This window comes from Silurus meridionalis, chromosome 12, assembly GCF_014805685.1.
Source record: "Silurus meridionalis isolate SWU-2019-XX chromosome 12, ASM1480568v1, whole genome shotgun sequence".
NCBI lineage: Eukaryota > Metazoa > Chordata > Actinopteri > Siluriformes > Siluridae > Silurus > Silurus meridionalis.
The window spans coordinates 25,852,397-25,877,901 of record NC_060895.1 but is presented as its reverse complement, the minus strand read 5'-3'; the positions used below and the strand labels follow the sequence as shown (position 1 = coordinate 25,877,901).

At 41.0% G+C, this 25,505-nt stretch overlaps 1 protein-coding gene across 2 annotated transcripts; it reads left to right on the top strand.

The window, feature by feature from the left end:
- On the top strand, positions 1-24,523 carry slc7a14a (solute carrier family 7 member 14a). 2 transcript variants are annotated; one of them, XM_046863158.1, is made up of 8 exons: positions 1-268; positions 8,438-8,837; positions 12,407-12,643; positions 13,037-13,254; positions 18,034-18,180; positions 18,858-19,066; positions 20,480-21,363; positions 22,591-24,523. In XM_046863158.1, the coding sequence occupies exons 2-8, from the start codon at positions 8,561-8,563 to the stop codon at positions 22,902-22,904; spliced, it is 2,286 nt and encodes a 761-aa protein (XP_046719114.1). In that variant the 5' UTR covers positions 1-268; positions 8,438-8,560; the 3' UTR covers positions 22,905-24,523. The 2 variants fall into 2 exon arrangements, with proteins under 2 accessions (XP_046719114.1, XP_046719113.1); XM_046863157.1 differs by having other exon boundaries at positions 8,435-8,837.
- The last annotated feature ends 982 nt before the right edge of the window (positions 24,524-25,505 follow it).

The window sequence follows — 25,505 nt, the reverse complement described above, 5'->3', positions numbered from 1 at the left end:
CAATATCTTCATCTTCAACATCATCCACATCCTCATCCTGGATGCAGCATCTCAGTGCGCCCGAGCACGAGCTCATGTTCACGTGAAGAAAAAACGTGTTAATTATTTTACAAGTATTATTTATAATCCACTTCTTATTCTTCTTCTTCTTCCATGATGCGTAAGCGGAAATGATGCTGAGCTGCTGATCCCACCTGCTCTCTCTCTCTCTCTCTCTCTCTCTCTCTCTCTCTCTGAGCTGCATTAGAGAGCACCAACACCCACAGAGGTAAGCTCAGATTCACACACACACACACACACACACACACGCGCGAATGCAGTAATACAGATGTTCTGCTGTGATGCTCCAATTTGCAGGAAGAACATAATGTTGCAGATGATTCCCAATGTGTGTGTGTGTGTGTGTGTGTGTGTGTGTGTGTGTGTGTGTGTGTGTGTGTGTGTGTGTGTGTGTGTGGTGGGGGGGGTGTATGAGCCTCGCTGGTTATATATTTTGATATTTGAATGTTTTCACGGTGGTGATGCGAAATGGAATAACTGCGACTTCTGCTGTAAGAGGAAACTCTCTTAGGACTGTGTGTGTGTGTGTGTGTGTGTGTGTGTGTGTGTGTTAACACTGATGTTAGAGATACAGGACTCATTGCACACTGTTGTGTATTTCAGAGCCACAGTGAATCAGCTGCTGTTTATACAAACACTGCGGTGCTGCTGTTTTCAGCCTGGGCTTTGTGATTGTGGCTGTTGTTATGTTTGTGGTTTTGGTTGTTGTTATTGTTGTTATTGTTGTGGTTGTTATTATTATTGTTATGGTTGTGATTGTTATGGTTATTGTTGTGTTTGTTATGGTTATTGTTGTGGTTGTTATGGTTATTGTTGTGGTTATTGTTGATGTTGTTATTGTTGTGTTTGTTGTGGTTATTAGGGTTATTGTTGTGGTTGTTATGGTGATATAAGTGAATAATTAGTAGTGGTGATATAAGTGGATATTTAGTAGTGGTGATATAAGTGAATATTTAGTAGTGGTGATATAAGTGAATATTTAGTAGAGGTGATATAAGTGAATATTTAGTAGTGGTGATATAAGTGAATATTTAGTAGTGGTGATATAAGTGAATATTCATATTCCGTAGTGGTGATATAAGTAAATATTTAGTAGTGGTGATATAAGTGAATATTTAGTAGTGGTGATTTAAGTGAATATTTAGTAGTGGTGATATAAGTGAATATTCAGTAGTGGTGATATAAGTGAAAATTTAGTAGTGGTGATATAAGTGCATATTTAGTAGTGGTGATATAAGTGAATATTTAGTAGTGGTGATAAGTGAATATTTAGTAGTGGTGATATAAGTGAATATTTAGTAGTGATGATATAAGTGAATATTTAGTAGTGGTGATAAGTGAATATTTAGTAGTGGTGATATAAGTGAATATTTAGTAGTGGTGATATAAGTGAATATTTAGTAGTGGTGATACAAGTGAATATTTAGTAGTGGTGATACAAGTGAATATTTAGTAGTGGTGATATAAGTGGATATTTAGTAGTGGTGATATAAGTGAATATTTAGTAGTGGTGATAGGTGAATATTTAGTAGTGGTGATATAAGTGAATATTTAGTAGTGGTGATAAGTAAATATTTAGTATTGGTGATATAAGTGAATATTTAGTAGTGGTGATATAAGTGAATATTTAGTAGTGGTGATATAAGTGAATATTTAGTAGTGGTGATAAGTAAATATTTAGTATTGGTGATAAGTGAATATTTAGTAGTGGTGATATAAGTGAATATTTAGTAGTGGTGATATAAGTGAATATTTAGTAGTGGTGATATAAGTAAATATTCAGTAGTGGTGATATAAGTGAATATTTAGTAATGGTGATATGTGAATATTTAGTGTTGGTGATAAGTGAATATTTAGTAGTGGTGATATAAGTGAATATTTAGTAGTGGTGATATAAGTGAATATTCAGTAGTGGTGATATAAGTGAATATTTAGTAGTGGTGATATAAGTGAATATTTAGTAGTGGTGATATAAGTGAATATTCAGTAGTGGTGATATAAGTGGATATTTCATAGTGATGATATGTGAATATTTAGTAGTGGTGATAAGTGAATATTCAGTAGTGGTGATATAAGTGAATATTTAGTAGTGGTGATAAGTGAATATTTAGTAGTGGTGATAAGTGAATATTTAGTAGTGGTGATATAAGAGAATATTTAGTAGTGGTGATATAAGTGAATATTTAGTAGTGGTGATATAAGAGAATATTTAGTAGTGGTGATATAAGTGAATATATCGTAGTGATCGTTTTCTGTTGCAGAAATGTGATGTGCTGTGTGTTTTCTGGTTCACGTTAGCAGACTTGTATCGGAGACGGCGCTGTAATATTTATCTGTAAGGCAGTGAGGGAGCATCGTCCTATCAGTGTGTGACCAGCTCTGTGTGGGTCTGGACAAGACCTGAAACATCTTCATTACACTTACTGAGTTAAATATTAACCCATCACACACCCTGGACAGTGTGAATGTGCAAAGTGTGTGACAGGTGGGAGTTCCATCCACTCATATGGTGAATACAGTGATATTGATATATGATGTTCTTGTGGTTCATTTGTGCACCTTATTTCACTGCAGTACTGTATTCTATACTCACAAAGCACAAACGTGCAGACTCCAGAGTTCCACCATATTGAGAAGATCCAGTTCAATGTCATGTTATTTGCTCTTCACCACCAGTCATCTGTCCATCTGTGTGTGTTAATCGGTTCGTTTATCATCAGTGAGTAAAATATCATCTCTAAATTATTTATGCACGTGTGTGTGTGTGTGTGTGTGTGTGTGTGTGTGTGTGTGTGTGTGTGTGTGTGTGTGTGTGTGTGTTTATTATATCAATATTGTGCTTATTATAGCAGCTGATTACAGACTCTGACAGAAAGCAGCTGTTCCAATTCTACACTTATGAGTCAAATATAATAATACAATCTATAAAATAATAATAATTATATAATATAAAAAAATTATATTTAAAAAAGATTTAATATTTTAAAACCTTTACCTGAGAATGTAAACATGCAATCCATCATTCAAATAAAAAAAAACAACCAGGGTTTATAAATATGCATACATATGCTAATTTGGACACGCCCACTTCTCCTCCTCCCATCCAATAAGCTATGATTACTATTATTATGTAATATGAGTTAGAAATATTCTTCATTTCCAAAGAAGAACAGATTATTACCTGTAATTGTTGATATTATTATTATTATTATTATTATTATTATTATTATTATTATTATTATTATTATTATAATATTCCGATTATCGGTTTCTGTTGATAAATTTATTGCGGTTTTCCCACATGGAGTTGAAATTTTCCACAGGTATTAAAGCATCATTACGCGACCCAATGGTCACTGAATCTTTTCTGCTCGACAGGAAGCAGTGATTAGTGTGGTGTTTAGCCGAGATTGACCCAGAACGCAGACAGTGTGTATGTGTGTGTGTGTGTGTGTGTGTGTGTGTGTTTGTTGAAAGCTGATTCATACCGAGGTGTGACTCATGTCTCTGACACCGTGTACACACTCGACTGGCATCAAAGGATTTATGCATTTCCTCCTGAGGGGATCATTTTGTCTGGTAGATTTATAGCCAGAAAAACATGAATAAATAAATAATTTAAATAATTAATGATTCCGTTCATTTTTGGTCATTTTGGGAACCAATACAGGTCCTTCTGTTCCATAGAACCTTTTTTGGAGCCTTGAAGAGTAAAACTTGTGTAGATTTATCAGTAAATATTTATCAGTTCACTGGATCCTGTTTTAAGTTCATCAGTCCATCAGTATCAGGCCACACCCCTTGCCCTTTGCCCCTTGCCCTTTGCCCCTTGCCAGGAGGCTGCAGGTTTATTGCTCACACAGATGCTGGATTTGGATTAAACTTGGAAAATTGTAATTACAGGATGTTGTGTAGGAGGCTGAACGAATCATGTGGCATCAGGAGGCCTCATGTACGTGTAATTATATTTGCTACTTTGGCGGCGTCTCAGCTCAAAGGGGAAATGAAGAAAGGCAAAAAACGTCTTTATTAGATAAGAGGAATAAATAAAAAGTCTTCTTTGAACTACCTGAAGACCATAACAACTTATACTTTGTGACTTCCGAGAGAAACTTAATGTCCTGATATGCCTTTTTTTTGTCTTTCACCACATCCCTCTTCACCTGCTGCTGCATCTCCTTGTTCTCCTGCCTACTTTTCTCATCACTCTGTCGATCCCAATTCTGTTTCTCCAACCTCTTTCTCCTTCTGCTCTCCTGCACTTCCTCATGGTCACCCTATGATCCTCCTTCTTCTTAAAATACGTGTTCACCACTGCCATTTCCATCCTTTTAGCAAAATCTACCACCATCTGCCCTTTCACATTCCTCTCCTTAAAACCATACCTACCATCACCTCCTCATCACCTCTGTTCCCTTCACCTACATGCCCATTAAAGTCTGCCCCAATCACCAATCTTTCATTCCTACGTTCACCTTCTACCACTTCATCTAATTCACTCCAGAATCTTTCCTTCTCCTCCATCTCACAGCCAACTTGTGGAGCATAAGCACTGATGACATTTATCATCACCCTTCAACTTCCAGCTCTATGTTCATCACCCTATCAGAAACTCTCTTCACCTCCACTACACTCTTACTGTACTCTTCCTTCAGAATCACCCCTACACCATTTCTCTTCCCATCCACACCATGATAGAACAGTTTAAACACCTCCAATGTTCCTGCTCTTACTCTCTTTCCACTTGGTCTCCTAAACACACAACATCTCTACCTTTCTCCTCTCCATCATATCAGCTCCCTCTCTCCCTTTACCCGTCATAGTACCAACATTTAAAGTACCAACCTGAACCTCCATTCTCCTCCACTCTCCTCCACTCTCCTCCACTTCTCCTCCACTCTCCTCCACTTCTCTTCCACTCTCCTCCACTTCTCCTCCACTCTCCTCCACTTCTCCTCCACTCTCCTCCACTTCTCCTTTCCCTGCTGTTTCTGTAGATTTGTTATAATTTGTTATATATTGGTATAAATTGGTGTCTGTTGGTGTATATTGGTACGTATTAGTGTATAATGGTATATATAATGGTGTATATTGGTATATAATTGTATATTGGTGTATATTGGTATATATATATTGGTGTTTAAACTGTGATAAACCTGTGAAGTCAGAGTGATATAAGACTTCGTGCCATGCTGTTTCAGGAAAATAATCAACCTCAGTGTGTCATCATAACTAATAGTGTATGAGTGCAGTGTAATGTCTCACTGTAGTGTTTTGTGTGTGTAAATTATTAATCCCACAGTTTAAGTTCTCAGAGAAATTCAGTCTCTTGGCCACACTTAAACTTCTCTGATTGTCTTGATTGACGGCTCTGTGATGAAAAAGGGTTTTTTTCGAGGAAAGAGAGAGAGAGAGAGAGAGAGAGAGAGAGAGAGAGAGAGAGATTCCAGCCTGCCATTCTTTTAGATGTAAACACAGCTCGAAGCAGCAGCGAGGCAGGAAAACCCATGGTGTGTGATTATTACTTTCACCTGAACCCTGGAGAACACTTCATCATTGGCTGCCATAAAAACCTGTGATTTACTGAGTACACACATTAAAGACTGCAGAGGTGGGAGTTTTACACACTCAGAGCGCATGTAAAAAGTGTTGCGTGATGATTAAATGGAACCCTGGGACACTGAAATCTGCCTCCAGAGCAACTGTTCCTTTAAATGATTCAGCAGAAATTATAGTGAAGGAAAATGAAGAGCAGTTTCCAAAGAATTATTTCAAAATAACCATCACAGCGTAAAGTGTTGAGCAGCGCTATACAGTACAGATTACCCACAATGCACTGGACTAGTGTTTCTTCCTGAATAACCAGGAGGGAGAAATTCACTAAATCTTCTTAGTGTTTACTGAAACACTACTGAAGCCGGAGCACAGTTCGCTTTGGTTTAACGAAAACACGGAGAGTTTAACACAAAACACACACACACACACACACACACACACACACACACACACACACACACACACACACATGGCAGTCCATTGAATCCCGACGAACGAGAGAGAGATATCCATGGTACGCCCTGGAGGGATGAGGTCCACGGGCGAACGCACGGGAGGAAAAAAGGTAACCCGGGGTGCCGTGGAGAACGTGTGGAGTCCGGAAAGGAAGAAACGCATAGGAATACGTGTGACAGGGAAACACAGACAAACATGCACCAAACACCTTCACATACCAACAATAACTGACAAGGAGTGTGGATGAATGAGGGGTTTATATAGGAGCTGGGGATGAGTGAATAATGAGCCCCAGGTGTGCATTGTTGAAGCCGGGGGCTTCAGGGAAAGCGGAGGTTTTGACTGCCTCCGAAGTGGGCGTGGCAGGTGGATTTCTGACAATAATACAGTAAAAAGTATAAATTAAAAACATTACAAAAGTAACCAAAAAATGCTCCACGTGGGTCGGGGTAAAAAAGGTCGATAATCGGCATTTGGTCGTTCAGCGGGCGCAAAGGTCGATGTCCGAGCCGGTCGAATAAGCGGGGACCACTGTACTAAAGTGTAAGGCTATAAATTAGTGTGTAATGGTTAGTAATGGTATATACTGATGTGTAATGGTATATAATGGTTTGTAATGGTATATACTGATGTGTAATGGTATATAATGGTTAGTAATGGTATATACTGATGTGTAATGGTATATAATGGTTTGTAATGGTATATACTGATGTGTAATGGTATATAATGGTTTGTAATGGTATATACTGATGTGTAATGGTATATAATGGTTAGTAATGGTATATACTGATGTGTAATGGTATATAATGGTTTGTAATGGTATATACTGATGTGTAATGGTATATAATGGTTTGTAATGGTATATACTGATGTAATGGTATATAATGGTTTGTAATGGTATATACTGATGTGTAATGGTATATAATGGTTTGTAATGGTATATACTGATGTGTAATGGTATATAATGGTTAGTAATGGTATATACTGATGTGTAATGGTATATAATGGTTTGTAATGGTATATACTGATGTGTAATGGTATATAATGGTTTGTAATGGTATATACTGATGTGTAATGGTATATAATGGTTTGTAATGGTATATACTGATGTGTAATGGTATATAATGGTTTGTAATGGTATATACTGATGTAATGGTATATAATGGTTTGTAATGGTATATACTGATGTGTAATGGTATATAATGGTTAGTAATGGTATATACTGATGTGTAATGGTACATAATGGTTAGTAATGGTATATACTGATGTGTAATGGTATATAATGGTTTGTAATGGTATATACTGATGTGTAATGGTACATAATGGTTTGTAATGGTATATACTGATGTGTAATGGTATATAATGGTTTGTAATGGTATATACTGATGTGTAATGGTATATAATGGTTTATATTGGTGTGTATTGGTGTTAATGAGGTATTAGTGTGTATTGGTGTATATAACTGTATGTATGTGTACAAATTGAGATGTGTATTTGTGTATAATAGTATTAACTGAGATGTATTCATGTGTATTGGTGTTTATTGGTGTTTATTGGTGTTTACTGGGAAGCCTTTTTATATTTCGCTGTTGGTTTAGTGTCATTACTAGAACTTATTGCAATTTTGGCAACAAAAAAGTTCCTTGATGTGAGTTTGAACGTTAACATGTCTGCATTTCAAAATCCAACCTTCTATTATGGAACCCAAATCAAACTTCTTTCCATAAGGGAGTTTCAGTATGTGGAATTCCAGGTGTGATTGAGCTAATTAGCATCACATTTCCCCAAAACATGAAAGAAGATGAACAAAATAAATAATGAAAATGAAGGGATGTCACAAAGCCAGCACAAAGCAAATCGGGGCTGCTGTTGCCATAGTAACCAGCGATATCATTTTACATTAAATCCCTTTAAAACAGCACATAATCGACAAATACGCATTAATAACAGTGTGTTCTCACGTGTGTTTTCAAAGTCTGTGTGTGTGTGTGTGTGTGTGTGTGTGTGTGTGTGTGTGTGTGTGTGTGTGTGTGTGTTTGTGGGTGGGTGTGTGCCAGTTAAACTAACACTGCTCTTTTTTCTTTTTGTTCCCCTTTCCTCTCTGTGTCCTCTATTTCCATTTCTTCTTTCTTTCTTTCTTTCTTTCTTTCTTTCTTTCTTTCTTTCTTTCTTTCTTTCTTTCGTTTCCTTCTCACCCTTACACCTTCTGAATACTGGATCTATTTTCTCTTTTTTTCTGTCTATTTGTGTTCTATTGATTTTCGATTAACCCTCTCTCTTTCTCTCTCTCTCTCTCTCTCTCTCTCTCTCTCTCTCTCTCTCTCTCACTTTCTCTCTCTCTCATTATCTCTGTCTCTCTTAGTAGCTCTGTCCCTATAATCACTCTATCCATTCCCCTTATACCTCTTAGCACCATGCTGCTTTGCTGAGACTGTCTCTCTCTTTCTCTTTCATTCTTTCCTACTCCCTCTTTTTCTTTCTCTCTATAATGAGTCGTTTCCTATCAAAGCTGGACCCCAGACGTGTCCAGTGGGGGGCATTCGGCTCCCGTGTCCTCCGCACCAAGCCAGTGGAGTCCATGCTGGAAAGCGAGAGCAGCAGCAAATTGGCACGTGTCTTGACGACCTTTGACCTCGTCTCCCTTGGTGTTGGCAGCTGTGTCGGTACGGGAATGTATGTCGTATCCGGGCTGGTTGCTAAGGAAATGGCGGGCCCAGGGGTCATCGTGTCGTTTATCATTGCTGCGGTGGCCTCCATCCTGTCAGGTGACCACATATACTTACTCTTATGGTATCAGTCCTGAATGTGGTATAGAGTGTGGTAGAGGGTGTGGTATTGAATGGGTGGTATATAGTGTGTGGTATAGAGTGTGGTATATAGTGTGTGTATAGAGTGTGGTATATAGTGTGTGGTATAGCATGTGTGGTATAGTGTGTGTGTGTGTGTATTGTATAGTGTGTGTGTGGAATAGAGTGTGTGGAATGGAGTGTATAGTATAGTGTGTGGAATAGAGTGTGTGGTATATAGTGTGGTATAGAGTGTGTGGTATATAGTGTGGTATAGAGTGTGTGGAATAGAGTGTGTGGTGTAGCATGTGTGGAATAAAGTGTGTGGTATAGAGTGTGGTAGAGCATGTGGTATAGTGTGTGGTATAGTGTGTGGTATAGAGTGTGTGGTAGAGCGTGTGGTATAGAGTGTGGTATAGAGTGTGTGTTGTAGCATGTGTGGTATAGTCTGTGGAATAAAGTGTGTGGTAGAGTGTGATATAGAGTGTGGTAGAGTGTGTGGTATAGAGTGTGTGGTGTAGCATGTGTGGTATAGCGTGGAATAAAGTGTATGGTAGAGTTTGTGGTATAGAGTGTGGTAGATCATGCCATATAGAGTGTGGTGGAGTGTGTGGTATAGAGTGTGGTATAGAGTGTTGTATAGAGTGTGGTAGAGCATGTGGTATAGAGTGTGGTATAGAGTGTGTGTGTAGCATGTGTGGTATAGCGTGTGGAATAAAGTGTATGGTAGAGTTTGTGGTATAGAGTGTGGTAGATCATGCCATATAGAGTGTGGTGGAGTGTGTGGTATAGAGTGTGGTATAGAGTGTTGTATAGAGTGTGGTAGAGCATGTGGTATAGAGTGTGGTATAGAGTGTGGTGTAGCATGTGGTATAGTGTGTGGTATAGAGTGTGGTATAGAGTGTGTGGAATAGTGTGTGTGGAATAGAGTGTGTGGTATAGAGTGTGGTATAGAGTGTATAGCATGGTGTGTGTGGAATAGAGTGTGTGGTATAGAGTGTGTGGTATAAAGTGTGTGGAATATAGTGTGTGGAATAGAGTGTGGTATAGGGTGTGGTATAGAGTGTGGTCGAGCGTGTGGTATAGAGTGTGTAGAATAGAGTGTGGTATAGGGTGTGGTTGAGTATGTGAAATAGAGTGTGTGGAATAGGGTGTGGTATAGAGTGTGGTTGAGTGTGTGAAATAGAGTGTGGTATAGGGTGTGGTATAGAGTGTGGTTGAGTGTGTGGTATAGAGTGTGTGGTATCAGTATCAGGTGGTGTATTTCGCCCCTGGAGCTTCAGTGGTGCTCTTCCTGAATCAGTCCACCATCATTATGACTTAGAAAGCATATATTAGACTTCATCACACACAGGAGTCTCATACAGTGAGAATAATTATTACTCGTTACTATAGCAACAAACACAATGATCACGATTCAATACGTCTCCTTTCACTGGAGCCACAACTGCACCTCCACACACACACACACACACACACACACACACACACACACACAACACACATCATCTCCAGCAGAAGCACACGCACACACACACACACACACACACACACACACACACACACACACACATCATCTCCAGCAGAAGCACTGAGATTCACCTCCTCACATCACCCCGGGGTTTCCTGGGCTTTTAGTGTGAATTTAAAATGAAGTGAGTTTTTGTGTAAATTCTACAGAAAAGAAAACACAAAAGTATAAACGGGTTCTGAAAAAGTGTAACAACTGTTTTAAACTGTTTTGGTGACTTTTCCTCACCATGTCCAGCTTTTCACTAATCTTGTAAAAGTGCTTGTAAGTGTATCTGCGACCAAATCAGTTTCTTCTCCTCTGTCAGTTTTTGTGGAATAGAAAAACCAGTGATTTAATCCACATGAATATATTTGAGATGTAGTTTGGTACAGATGTGGATTGTGAGCTCTGACTAGTGACCATCCAATTAAAGGACGTGAAAGTGCTGATGTTATTGGACGCCTGCTAGATGGCCCTGGAACTCAAAATCTGATCGTAAAAGCAACAGCTTCAAGCACCATGAAGTTTATGTTTAAAAAATCCGGCAGGTTCGGACTCTGAACACCTGATGTGATGACTGAAATCTAAATTTACACCGTATGAAATGAAGAGAATAGACTTTTGGGAATAATTTATTCCACATTCATGAACACAAATATATTAAAACATTTAAGTCGGTAATTGTGACAGAGGTTAGGCCAGCAGAGAAGGTCCAGACCTGATGGTCCACCACTGAGTGGTCTAGAATGTGGCAGAGTAGTACAGTACAGTAGAGCGTAATAAGAAAACGTGGTACAGTCTGATCAGAGAAGTGTGGATATGAGAGCGTATGGAAATGAACATCTAACGAAGGAAACTGAGATTTCCTGTGATCTTATTAAGAATCAACCAAAAACTAGAAACAATGGAACATCGTTATCTACCCATGGAAACACACACACACACACACACACACACACACACACACACACACACACACACACATGGAGGAACACTCATTTATTCTGCTGTTATCTATGAGGTCTGAGCAATAAAACAGTGAAGTCATAAAAGTGTTATATTTATCCTCAGTTTAGATGTTCAGTGTTAATACACAAACCCTGGATTCTCATTCCCACCTCACTTACTGTGTGAGTGTCGACCAAATACCGTTTCATACGAAGATTTAAAAAAGAATGTTTATGTTCCTTACGTTATCGATATTTATTGTAACTTCCTGTTTTACACATTCCATATTTGGTCAGTAAAACAGCTCAAGTGTGATGGCTAACAAGGGTCTTTCCAAACACTGAACTTCTACAAACCAACCAATGAATTTACACATTAAAAACTAATTTGAGATAAAAGCAGAGCTAAAAGACGCAGTTAGCTAACACACTCCTGTGTTGAGGTAGTATTAGTGGAAGGAGTCTCCAGTGTTCAAGTTCAAGGGTGACTGCTGAAGGAAAAACTCCCTTAGTTGTTATAAGGAAGAAACCTTGAGAGGAACCAGACTCAAAAGCAGAACCTCATCCTCATTTGGGTGAAATCAAGAGTGTGATTATAGTCTTTAAACACTACAGAACACTGGAGAGTGAGAACTAACATGAGCACTGGAGTGTGTGATTATGAGTGATGATCTTTCTACAGTCTTATACAGTCTTTATGGTGATAAAACTAGGATCTACTGAGCAACTCATAAAATAGCTCAACATCTGAGATCATCACAGATCCAACACCAGCTTCTCCATGCCAGAGCCTTTAAACACTCCAGGAGGTCCAGTGTCCAAACTCCACTTGTAGTGAAGTCCAAATGGTGCTGGTACCTTTCTAGATGGTTCGGGATGTTTGAGGGCTCAGCATCTACTCTTTATAATCTTCATGAGGTGGGACGTGACTGGAGCTGGAGGAACCTCAGGATGCCTCGGGATGGGGAGAGAAAGAGAAGCAGTGGAGAGGAATTAGCGTAGCTGCTGTTCATGATATTAACAGCACAAGTTGATCATGTGTTTAATCAGATATGTATGCGTTATAAATGTTGTGTGTTCTCCTGCAGGAGTGTGTTATGCCGAGTTCGGGGTGCGCGTCCCGAAGACGACGGGTTCCGCGTACACCTACAGCTACGTAACGGTGGGCGAGTGTGTGGCCTTCTTCATCGGCTGGAACCTGATACTGGAGTATCTGATCGGCACGGCGGCCGGAGCGAGCGCTCTGAGCAGCATGTTCGACTCGCTCGCTAACCACAGCATCAGCTCCTTCATGATCAGCCATGTGGGCACGCTCAGTGGCCTGGGTGAGAGAGAGTGTGTGTGTGTGTTGAATCAGTATATAATTTATCCATAAAAGCAAAACAAACCAATCAAACATTTCCATGGTGTTGTAGCAGATCTACTTTCTGGTGTATTTATACTAAATATTACAGCATTCGATGTGGGAAAGAACACATCTGTTTCCTGTGGATAGGCCACGCCTTTTTCCTGTAAAAACAAACCATTTGGTGTACATATTTTCCCCTGGATGTGCATCTGAACGCTGACCGAACACTGTTCCTCACTTGAACTGATATCTTCGGTTTTAAGATCAGACCTGAGTGGAACTAACACGCTTGTTTTATTGAACTGTGAATTGAATGTAGCTGTAACCCCCTGGTAGCTGCAGCTTCATCGCCTGCACCTGTTATTTTCAGGTAAAGGTGAGGAGGCATATCCTGACATTCTGGCCCTCATCATTGCCATCCTCGTCACAGTTATCGTGGCTTTGGGGGTGAAGAACTCAGTAGGCTTTAACAACGCCCTGAACATCATCAACCTGCTCGTCTGGGTCTTCATGATGATCGCCGGCTTTTTCTTTGTCGACAGCTCCAACTGGGACGAAGGACGATTCCTTCCATTCGGCTGGTCAGGGGTAAATACACCTAAGTACACCTGTGAAATACCCGGAAAACACCAGTTACATACCAGAGGCAGCCCTATAACACATCTGTAACATGCCTGTAACATTCCAGCAGCAGCACTATAACACATCTGTAATACTTCTGTAACACATCTGACACATATCAGAGGCAGCCCTATAACACATCTGTAACATGCCTGTAACATTCCTGTAATACAACTGTAACATACATGTAACATACCAGAAGCAGCCATAAACTGTAACACATCTGTAACACACTTGTAACATACCAAAAACAGCTCTATAACACATCTGTAACACATCTGTAATATTCAATTCAATTCATTTTTATTTGTATAGCGCTTTTAACAATGAACATTGCCTCAAAGCAGCTTTACACAGATAATGTGGTGATTAAACATAAATATGTTCTTTGTAAGTATGTTTGTCCCTGATGAGCAACTGTGGCAAGGAAAAACTCCCCGAGATGGCATAAGGAAGAAACCTTGAGAGAAACCAGACTCAAGAGGGAACCCATCCTAATCTGGGTTGCACCAAATGTCCATTTGAAGCAGATATACAATGTTGCGGGGTACAGTGATGATGATCAGAAGCAAACTGCACTCCCGAGTCAGTGCAGCAGACCGCCAACACCAACTACAGTCCAATCCGTCCTCAAAGCACCCGTTCTACTCCGGAATTAAGAGACCGTCCCGAGCTGCACAGAAGTGTGAAGATCCAAGGAGGAGAGGGGCAGGAACACTGGTCACTGGAGCCTCAGGAGCATGTTTAACTCGACCGAGAGAGAGAGAGAGAGAGAGAGAGAGAGAGAGAGAGAGAGAGAGAGGGTGACGGAAGAGAAGGATATGGATTATTAAGTGTAACTATTGGTGTACGAAAGTTAATGTCACTGTGCAGTTTGGACTCCGGCAAGACTCGCTATGGCAGCATAACTAAAAGGGAGAACCAGAAGGTAACACAGACATGAGGGATCTCTGGGATAAGAGACGACCCACCACACCACCATCAACAAACCTGAGTGAACGTGTGAATGTGAGGGGACGACAGCATACAAATATACCAGTTCACCAAACACTCTATATCCATGTTCCCTCCAGATCTGTGCCTTTACCTAAGAGAAATCCACTGATAAAAGGCTTGACTAAATAAATACGTTTTCAACCTCGACTTGAACACTGAGACTGTGTCTGAGTCCCGAACACTGATTGGAAGGCTGTTCCATAACTGTGGGGCTTTATAAGAGAAAGATCTGCCCCCTGCTGTAGTCTTCATTATTTGAGGAACCAACAGATAGCCAGCACCTTTTGATCTAAGTAGGCATGGAGGATCATACTGGTACAGAAGTTCACTCAGATACTGCGGTGTGAGAGCGTTAAGTGCTTTATACGTCAGTAGTAATATTTTATAATCAATGCGAGATTTGATTGGGAGCAGTGTAGATGATTAAAACAGGGGTGATGTGGTCGTATTTCCTAGATCTAGTGAGGACCCTTGCTGCTGCATTCTGGACTAACTGAAGCTTATTGATGCACTTACTCGCACACCCAGACAGTAAAGCGTTACAGTAGTCTAATCTAGAAGTAACAAAAGCATGAACCAGTTTTTCTGCATCCTGTAACGACATCATATTTCTAATCTTAGCAATATTTCTAAGGTGAAAGAAGGCGATTCTGGTGATGTTATTCACGTGAGACTCAAAGGAAAGACTCGGGTCAATAATAGCGCCGTCTCTGTGCTATGATGAGGCCGAAATCCTGACTGATACATTTCAAAAATGTTATTCATAAGCAGATGTGAGCATAACTGCTGTGCTACAACCTTTTCTAAAATTTTGGATATAAAGGGGAGATTTGATATCGGTCTGTAGTTGGACAACTGACATGGGTCAAGGTCAGGTTTCTTAATAAGGGGGTGGATAACTGCCAGTTTGAAGGATTTCGGTACATAACCAGTGCTAATGGAAGAGTTAATTATTTTTAAAACAGGTTTGATTACCTCTGGAGCTATCTGTTTAAAGAAACTAGTAGGCAAGGGATCGAGAATACAGGTTGATGATTTTGATGAGGAGATTAATGAAATTAAGTCACTCTCATGAATAGGAGTGAAGCTTTGTAATTGATTGTCTGCTATAATGACACTGCTGTCTACAGGGTTACTTGTAAAATAATTTGGATTTATATTAACCGCCTGGATTTCTTGCCTGATGTTTTCAATTTTATTATTAAAAAAGTTCATGAAATCATTACTACCTATTGATGGTGTGCATGTTAGCAGTGCTTTTATTCCCTGTTAATTTTGCTACCGTGCTGAATAAAAATCTAGGATTATGCTTGTTATTTTCTATGAGGGTGGAGAAATATGCTGATCTGGCAGCACTAAGAGATTTTCTATAATTTAGGAGGCTCTCCTTCCATGCTATTTGAAATACTGTTAATTTTGTTTGACGACATTTACGTTCTAGTTTTCGAGTGTTCTGTTTTAAGGTGCGCGTATGATCATTATACCACTGTGCTAATTTTTTCTCCCTGATCATTTTGGTCTTAAGGGGAGCTACATCATCTAGAGTGTAACGTAACGTTGTTTCTAGATGTTCAGTGGCCCAGTCGAGCTCTGCGGGGTCTGACGGAGATCTATCTAATATCGTAATATCGGGAAGATTATTAATAAAACGCGCTGCTGTAGCTGACGTGAAAGTACGCTTAACACGGTAACGTGGTGAGGTAGAAATGCAATGACTAAGGCAAATTTTAAACGAGATTAGATAATGGTCTGAAATAGCTTCAGACTGTGGAATTATGACTAAGTTTTTTATTTTTAATCCAAATGTTAACAACAAGTCGAGAGTGTGTCCACCACTATGAGTGGGTCCTATAACATTCTGATTAATTCCGACTGAATCTAGAATGGACACAACTGCTGCTCTTAAGGAGTCTTCCTGATTATCAAAATGAATATTAAAGTCTCCAACAATTAATGCTTTGTCTAAAGAAGTAGCTAGATTTGTAATGAAATCTGCAAATTCTATCAGAAAATCAGAGTAGGGCCCTGGGGGTCTATAAATAATAATTAGTGGAATTAACTGACTTGACCTGCTTTCAGACACTGAATATTTTATGTTGGTGTAGAGAACTTCAAATGTTTTACATTTGTGTTTAGTCTTTTGTGTGACGTTTAGATTATTATTATAAATAGCTGCTACTCCGCCTCCTCTGCCATTTAGACGGGGTTGGTGTATGTAACTATACCCAGGAGGACTCGCCTCATTTAATGCTACATATTCATTCGATTTAATCCACGTTTCTGTCAAACACATTATATTAAACTCCTGGTCGGTAATAATTTCGTTTATAGTAAGCGCTTTTGGCGTGAGAGATCTAATATTCAACAATCCTATTTTTAGATCAGAGGTGCTGGCTGTGCGTTCAGTCCTATTTAATTTAATGTTAATCAGGTTACTTAAACAGACTTTCTGATAATTCCTATATTTTGGTTTTGCTCGGGGGACAGACACAGTCTCAATATGGTGGATCCTGAGTGGCGACTCTGTGCAGCTAGCAGACGGTCGGTTTAGCCTGTCTGTCTGCTCCTGGCCTTGGCTCTAGACAGTCACTTGTTAACTAGTGCTGTTCTGAGACTATGACCTATACTACAAGAAATGAGAGCAGCACCTTCCCGGGTGGGATGGACACCGTCCCGCCCTAACAGGCCAGCCTTGCCCTCAAAAATGCTCCAATTATTAATGAAGCCCACATTGTTTTTGGAGCACCACTCGGACATCCAGCAGTTCAGCGACCATAACCTGCTGTAGGCTACATCGCCACGTCGCATTGGGATGGGGCCAGAGCATACTACAGCATCGGACATTGCCTTCGCTAATTTACACACCTCTATAATATTACTCTTAGTAACCTCTGACTGTCGAAGGCGTATATCATTAGCTCCTGTGTGAAAAACTATCTTAGAGAACCTGTGCTTTCCTAAGAATCTAAGCTGACCTGCTATGTCCGGCGCCCTGGCTCCCGGTATACACATAACCTGTGCTGCTGGTGCCCCTAAAGGTCTAGCTAGTTTCACGTGCCTCAGAATGGAGTCTCCTAAAACCAGAGCTCTTTCAGGTTTCTCACCTGTAACATACATGTAACATACCAGAAGCAGCCATATAACACATCTGTAAAGTACAACTGGAACATACCAGAGGCAGCCCTATAACACATCTGTAGCACATCTGTAATACACCTGTAACATATAAGTTACATACCAGAAGCAGCCATATAACACATCTGTAAAGTACAACTGGAACATACCAGAGGCAGCCCTATAACACATCTGTAGCACATCTGTAATACACCTGTAACATACATGTAACATACCAGAAGCAGCCATATAACACATCTGTAAAGTACAACTGGAACATACCAGAGGCAGCCCTATAACACATCTGTAGCACATCTGTAATACACCTGTAACATACATGTAACATACCAGAAGCAGCCATATAACACATCTGTAAAGTACAACTGGAACATACCAGGGGCAGCTCCATAACACATCTAGGGTTAGGGTTAGGGTTAGGGTTAGGTTTAGGATCACGTCTGGAATATACCGCAGCAGCCCCATAACACATCTGTAACACACCTAGAGCAATCCTACAATACAACTGTAATATACCTGTACCAGTCCTCTGTAACATGCCTGTACACACCTGTAGACTCTGTGATGCGTGTGTATTATGATGATGTGAAATGGTGTGTGGTGCGATGGTGTGTGCAGGTGATGCAGGGAGCAGCCACGTGTTTCTACGCCTTCATCGGCTTCGACATCATCGCTACAACAGGAGAGGAGGCCAAGAGTCCAAACACCTCCATCCCCTACGCCATTACAGCATCTCTCATCACCTGTCTCACTGCCTACGTCTCTGTGAGTACACACACACACACACACACACACACACACACACACACACACACATACACACATTCGCATCTGAACACAGCCCAGCACACACCTGCACATACCTACTCACACACTACACACACACACACACACACACACACACACACACACACACACACATCTGAACACAGCCCAGCACACACCTACACATACCTACTCACACACTACATACACTGGATACACTACAATACACAAACCTGCTAACGTGCGGAAAAAGTATACTCACTTACACACCTGAACACAAACCTTCACACACCTTTATACACACCTACACACCACATACCTGCACACCTGCAATTACACACGCCTGGGCACACACATTCAACCATATACACACACACACACACACACACAGCAGGATACAAAACAAAGCCCATGTACTCACACCTGTACACACACTGGATGGATTTGAGTTGTGCAGTAAAGTTTCATTACAGATCTTTCCTGTCTTCTTCATCTCCAGCTGTTGTCCCATGTTCACTCACTCCCTCACACCTGTGCTAATGATGCTAATGATGCTAATCCAAACCCGCCTGCTCGCCTTCACACATGCCTGCGAGAGAAAGTCGCTAATTAGCAGCTGTGGCTATTTCAGCATTTTGGCTAATTTTATATTAGAGCATCTTCTCCATGTCGTATAGGTGAGTGTGATCCTCACCCTGATGGTGCCCTACACCCTGATCGATGCCGACGCCCCTCTGATGGAGATGTTCTCTCAGCACGGCTTTTACTCAGCCAAGTACGTGGTGGCTCTCGGCTCCATCGCCGGACTGACCGTCAGTCTGCTCGGCTCGCTCTTCCCCATGCCTCGTGTCATCTACGCCATGGCCGGGGACGGCCTGCTCTTCAGGTTAAACCATCAACCTGGTTACTGGTTCATTGCTTGAATTTCCATTATTGAATGTTTTTTTATTTAAAATAGAGACTGTTCTAATCTGAACTTATTAAGAGGCGGAGTTACATATATTAATTTTGTGATGTCACAATCTCTCAAAACTCTAATTCTTACTGTGAAAGTTAAGACACAGTGTAAAATTAAAATAAAAACAAAATGCAATGATTTGCAAATCTCACAACCCCATATTCTCTATAAAATAATACAAAAAACATAAAATGTTTCAAATAAGAATTTATAAAATTTTTTTGAAAAAATAAGGTCATTATGAATTTGATGGCTGTAACACGTCTCATAAAAGTTGGTACAGGACCATGTTTCCCACTGTGAAGCACCACATCTTCTGTCTCTATACATCTGGGAACTGAGGAGAGCAGTTGCTGAAGTTTTGGAAGAGGAACGTTCTCCAATATGTGTCTGATACAGGATTCTATCTGCTCAACGGTTCTGGGTTTCCTTTGTTGTGTTTTTTGTTTCATGATGCTCCAAATGTTTTTAAAAGGTGAAAGTTCTAGACTGCAGGTAGACCAGTTCAGCACTCGGACTCTTCTACTACGAACTCATGCTGGTGTAATAGATGCAGTATGCAGTTAGCATTGTCTTGGTCAGATACACAAGGCCGTACCTGGAAGATTCTTTAAATCATTCTTCTTTTAATTATTACGCACTGTAAAAGAGGAGCATTATTCTGAAATTCCTCCACACTTTGTAGACAGTCTTTCACAGATTGGTGAAGCTCCACCCATCTTTACTTCTGAGAGATTCTCTAAGATACACTATTTATACCCCAATTATCTCACTGACCTGCTGTCAATTACCCTCATTAGATATAAAATGTTTCTCCAACTGTTTCATTTCAATAACATTTGCTTTTTCCAGACTTTTGTTTCCCAGTCCCAATTTTTTAAGACGTGTTGCAGCATCGAATTCAAAACGACCTTATTTTCTCTGTTAATTGGTACATTTACTTAGTTTCAACATTTTATATGTTTTCTGTGATTTACTGTGAATAAAAAATGGATTAATGAGATTTGGAAAATCTGTTTTTATTTACATTAAATAAAAACAACGTCCCAACCTATTTTCTTTTAGAAATTGGGGTTTTATAAAAGAATGACAGCATGAGAACAGAAAATCTGAAAAAGCTGTTAGCTAGCTAGATGGTGTGAGTGATAAACCTGGTGGTTGTCATGGCAACATGAATTATTTAACAGGTTGTGTAAATCGAGACAAAGTGTTAGCTAGTTCACCAGCTGTTGAATAGGGACAGCAGAAAGACATGGAGCGTCTCAGGCTTGTTAAGAAACAGTGGGACTGTAATCTATCGTGTCCCTGGCGATGTTTTCTCATGTGCGATGTGCATTGCAGGTTCTTGGCTAACGTGAGTTCGTACACAGAGACGCCGGCGGTGGCGTGTGTGGTGTCGGGTTTCCTCGCCGGCCTTCTCGCCCTGTTGGTGAGTCTACGCGATCTGATCGAAATGATGTCCATTGGCACGCTGTTGGCCTACACGCTCGTCTCCGTGTGTGTGCTGCTGCTGCGCTACCAGCCTGAGAGCGACATCCACGGCTTTGTCAACTTCCTGTCTGAGCAGGAAGTGGCCAGGAAGAGGGAGAGCGAAGAGAAGGACGAATACGAAGAAGGCGATGAGTACAACAACGATGACAGTGGCGGGTGCATCTCAACAAACACATGCGGCGCTAAGAATCTCCCTTCGCTAGGCGACAATGAGATGTTAATCGGCAAATCGGATAAAACCAAGTCAAGCTATTCGGCTAATCATCCGAACTACGGCACTGTGGATAAATCGACCGGGATCGAGTCTGATGACATGGAGAATGTGTATGTTCAGAAGTTAAAGAGGCTGATGGGGCCTCGTTATTACACCCTGCGGATCCGGTTAGGTCTTCCTGGAAAGATGGACCGTCCTACAGAGTCCACTGGAAGGACGGTGACCCGCTGCGTTCTCCTGCTGTTTGTCCTCGTCTTCGCTTTCTGCTCACTGATCACCTTTGGCGCTGGATTTATCGCTGAGGGACACTGGTGGGCCGTGACGCTGCTTGTTCTGCTCGTCATCTCCATCTCGCTGCTCGTCTTTATCATTGTGCAGCAGCCGGAGAACCCAAAGCGTCTTCCCTACATGGCTCCCTGCGTGCCGTTCGTCCCCGTCTCCGCCATGTTGGTCAACATTTACCTCATGCTCAAACTCTCCGGCATTACCTGGATCCGCTTTGCTGTCTGGTGCTTCATAGGTGAGAAACGTCTCCATGGTAACGTCATGAAAACAGATGTGCTAACCGTTGTGTTCTCTTGTTCCTGGTTTTATCTTTTCTGCTTCTTACACAAGTCTATACATACAGTACATACACACTCACATCTACCACACACCTGAACGCACACCTGCTCATACACAAGTCTACACATAACACACACCTTTATATACTGTAAATGTACTGTGTCTGCACACACACACACACACACACACACACACACACACACACACACACACACACACACACTCACACACACATCTGGACACAATTATACACACCTATAAACAGCTATACACACCTACTCAACTATACACACCTACACCAATCTATACACACTTACACACAACTATACACCTACACACAACTATACACACCTACACAAATATACACACTTACACATACCTACACACCTACACACAACTATACACAGCCATACTCATCTACACACAACTATACACCTACATACAAATATACACACCTACACACATCTAAACATACCTACTGTATAAACAGCTATACACACCTACCCACAAATATACACACATACACACAGCTATACATACCTGCACATCTATACACACCTACACAACTATACACACTTACACACAACTATACTCAACCACACACAGCTATACACACTTACACACAACTATACACACCTGCACACATCTATACACACCTACACAAATATACACACTTACACATACCTGTACACACCTACACACAACTATACACAGCCATACTCATCTACACACAACTGTACACATCTGCACACAACTATACACACATATAATCAGCTATACACACCTACACACAACTGAACACACCTGCACACAACTATACACACCTACACACAACTATACACACCTACACACAACTATACACACCTACACACACTTACACACAACTATACACACATTGATACACATCCATACATATGTATACACCTGGACACACCTATACACAGCTATACACAATTATACACACACATTGATACACATCCATGAATGTTTATACACATCAATACACAAATATTTTTCACCTGGAAACACCTATACAAACCAATACACAAATAAACAACTGTACACTGATATAAAACACATACACTCACCTGGACAAACCTGATACACACACACACACACACACACACACACACACACACACACACACACACTTGTTCTGACTGTGTTTGTTTTCCGCACACAGGTGTGTTGATTTATTTCGGCTATGGGATGTGGAACAGCACGCTGGAGATCACCGCTCTGGAGGAGGAAGCTCATGCCAGCACATACCAACGCTACGATATGGGTGTGGACGACAACGTCGCCGTCGACGATGACCTTTGCCCTCCAAGAGACCGGAAACCCCAAAGCAGGACCGAGAACCAGGAGCGCAACTCGAGCGACGTTTCAGATCCCAAAAAGCCCTCGTCATCCCGCAGTAAAGTTAAAAACAAGAACATGAAACCCAGCTTCGAGGCTCTGGTGGTGGACGACGAACTGGACGAGCCGCTGGAGTGAAACCTGGTCCACGCTGATGGACTCTTGGGCTAGATGGTTCACTCCAAAGTTTTATCTATTTAGCTATTGATCTGGTTTTCTTCTGTGTTTTTAATTTAACTACAGACTGAAAAACGAATGATTATCTTTTAACAGTCCTACTGCGTATCTTTGCACTTTGCTTGCTCTCACACACTCCAAAGACACACCGTTATCACTTTTTTCCTTTTCTAGAATTCAATTTTTTCACTGTAAAGCCTCCGTAATTAACGTGTTATTTATCAGATGCTAGCTCGCTCGCTAGTTCTAACAGCAGAAACATGTCAGAAGGTTGCGACGGAGTAAATACGTCATTCCGCTAAAAAGTTTCTAAAACATATTCTGCATAAACTGCGTTAGGATACGATTTAGCAAACTAGCATACTGGGATTAGCCCCCAAACCGGTACACAACTTTGCCACACCAGTTATCATATAAGAACCAACAACACGACAGATCACGTCAGATTTAATTCACGAACATGAGCGTTTCTTTATAGTTTGTTTTTTTTCGAATGGAAAGAAATAATATGTCATTTGTTTAATTGTAAATGTCTTAAGTTGGATTCAGTTGAACCATATCTCTTGTACAGAGTAGAGTACCTGACGTGCCGCAGGTTAACATGGCACCGACACGCACAGCCGATCGCTCACTTCCTGTTTACTTCCTGTTCTGTTCAGTGTCCAGGAAGCTGAGGAAGATCTTGTCTACGATCGGAGAAAAAAAAACGTGTGAAACTACGTAAAAGCGTACCACAGCTTCAGCTTTACAATTGGAAGCTCAGAGCTTTGAGAATGAACCGTCGTCTGTAACCTGCTGATTAGTTTCCAGCAAATTTCCACTTTCCATTTTTTGCTGTAACCAAAACCGTCGCAGTGCTTCTGACTGTTTTTAAAGAATCTCTTATCAGAGTCTTGTTTCCTTCTGACATCTAGCCCAAGAGGTGGCGCTGTGAGCATCCACGGTGTGCTTGTGATTAGTGCCTTCATGCGTCACGGTGTGTGTGTGTGTGTGTGTGTGTGTGTGTGTGTGTTTGTTCACGCCTGCTCATGCTTACCCACACCTGGATCTGTGTGTCTTCATTATTTTTCCGTCCGAGGAAAAAAAAAATCCATGACGTCTTTACTCATTTCCAGATGTTGAATCATTTGTGCCTGTTAGTCTGCCATGGTCCACCATTTCCTGCTAGCGTTACACAAAAACCCTTCCCCCTGATCTCATGCCGTTTCACACGAACTCAGTCGAGTTTGTGTCAAAACATCCAATCATACGAATGCACAGCTGTGAGATCGAAACCCAGGGAATTCGGCACGTAGTCAACGCACCTCAATTCAGTTGTGTCGCATGTAGAATGTGGAAAAATAACGTTGTGTGTAATTTGCATGCGTTGGAAAAAGAAAACGCCCAAATCATCTCTCCAGCTGCGATTAAATACTGATCTTAATACTGTAAGTCCCCTCGGACGTGTGAACGGCTGCCGTGTTGGTGTTCGGTGTTGAAATAAAAGCGATGAGATCAAGAAAGCCACGGCCTGGTTTTAGCCGGTTTCACTCAACAAAAAGGGGTGGGGATTAAACGAAAGGGGGCAGGTTTAATTGAAAAGAGGCGGGGTTTGTTGTAGCTATTGGTCATAGTACGGAAAGCTGAAATCAGGCGTTTATTTGTTTTATTCGTGTTATTTTCGTTCACAGCTGTTCTGCTAACGATGCCTTTTTTACTTTGCTAAAGAGTGACATTGTGTAAGTTTTATCCATTTCTGGTCACATCTCACGGAGCCGCTGAGTGAAACGTTTTCACGTTGATCCTCTGTTTGTATGATGGAACTGCACAAGTTTATTAGCGTTTAGTTAGCGTGTTGGCGAGTTAGCATGCCTCACTTTGGAGTGATCGAGGGCGCGCTAAGCACTCGGTTTGGAATACGGAGTGTGTGAACGACGTGTTTTAGACGTGAACATCACGTGCGGTGATACTGACTAAGCTCTGAGACGGGAGAGGAATATTTTATTACAGATCTATTTTTAAATATTTAGCCACTGTTAGCGCTAAGACACGTTTTATTCGCTCTGCTTCGTGTTGACTGTGTGTGTGTGTGTGTGTGTGTGTGTGTGTGTGTGTGTGTGTGTGTGTTTGTGTTGTTCGGCTGAGATCGGCTTCCCGATGTTGTTGTTTTTTTGTGCATTTTAGATGTAAATGTGAAATGATTTTTAAAGAAAAAAAGGAGAAATGATTTCTCTCTCTCTTTTCTCTCTCTTTCTCTTTTTTGTGGTCCTGCTACCGCATCCCACTGTGTGATGATGTTGTCATGGCAACAATAGAAGCTGTTTGTTTGTCATTGCAGACGTGGTGACGCGTCGCTTTTTCACTTGCCTGCTGTTGTTGAAATAAAACACTGACCTGAGTTCACGTCCTGATCTCCATCTCACACCTCCTGAAGGGGTTAGCTAACATCCCAGTGCACCAGTGCTACCGTGTACACGCTGTCACTGGGCTAGCGCGCGCCCGATACATGCTTCCTGGGTCAATCATAATGATGAGATTCGATCAGATTTGATGCAACAAAAAAATAAACCGAAGTTCGTTATT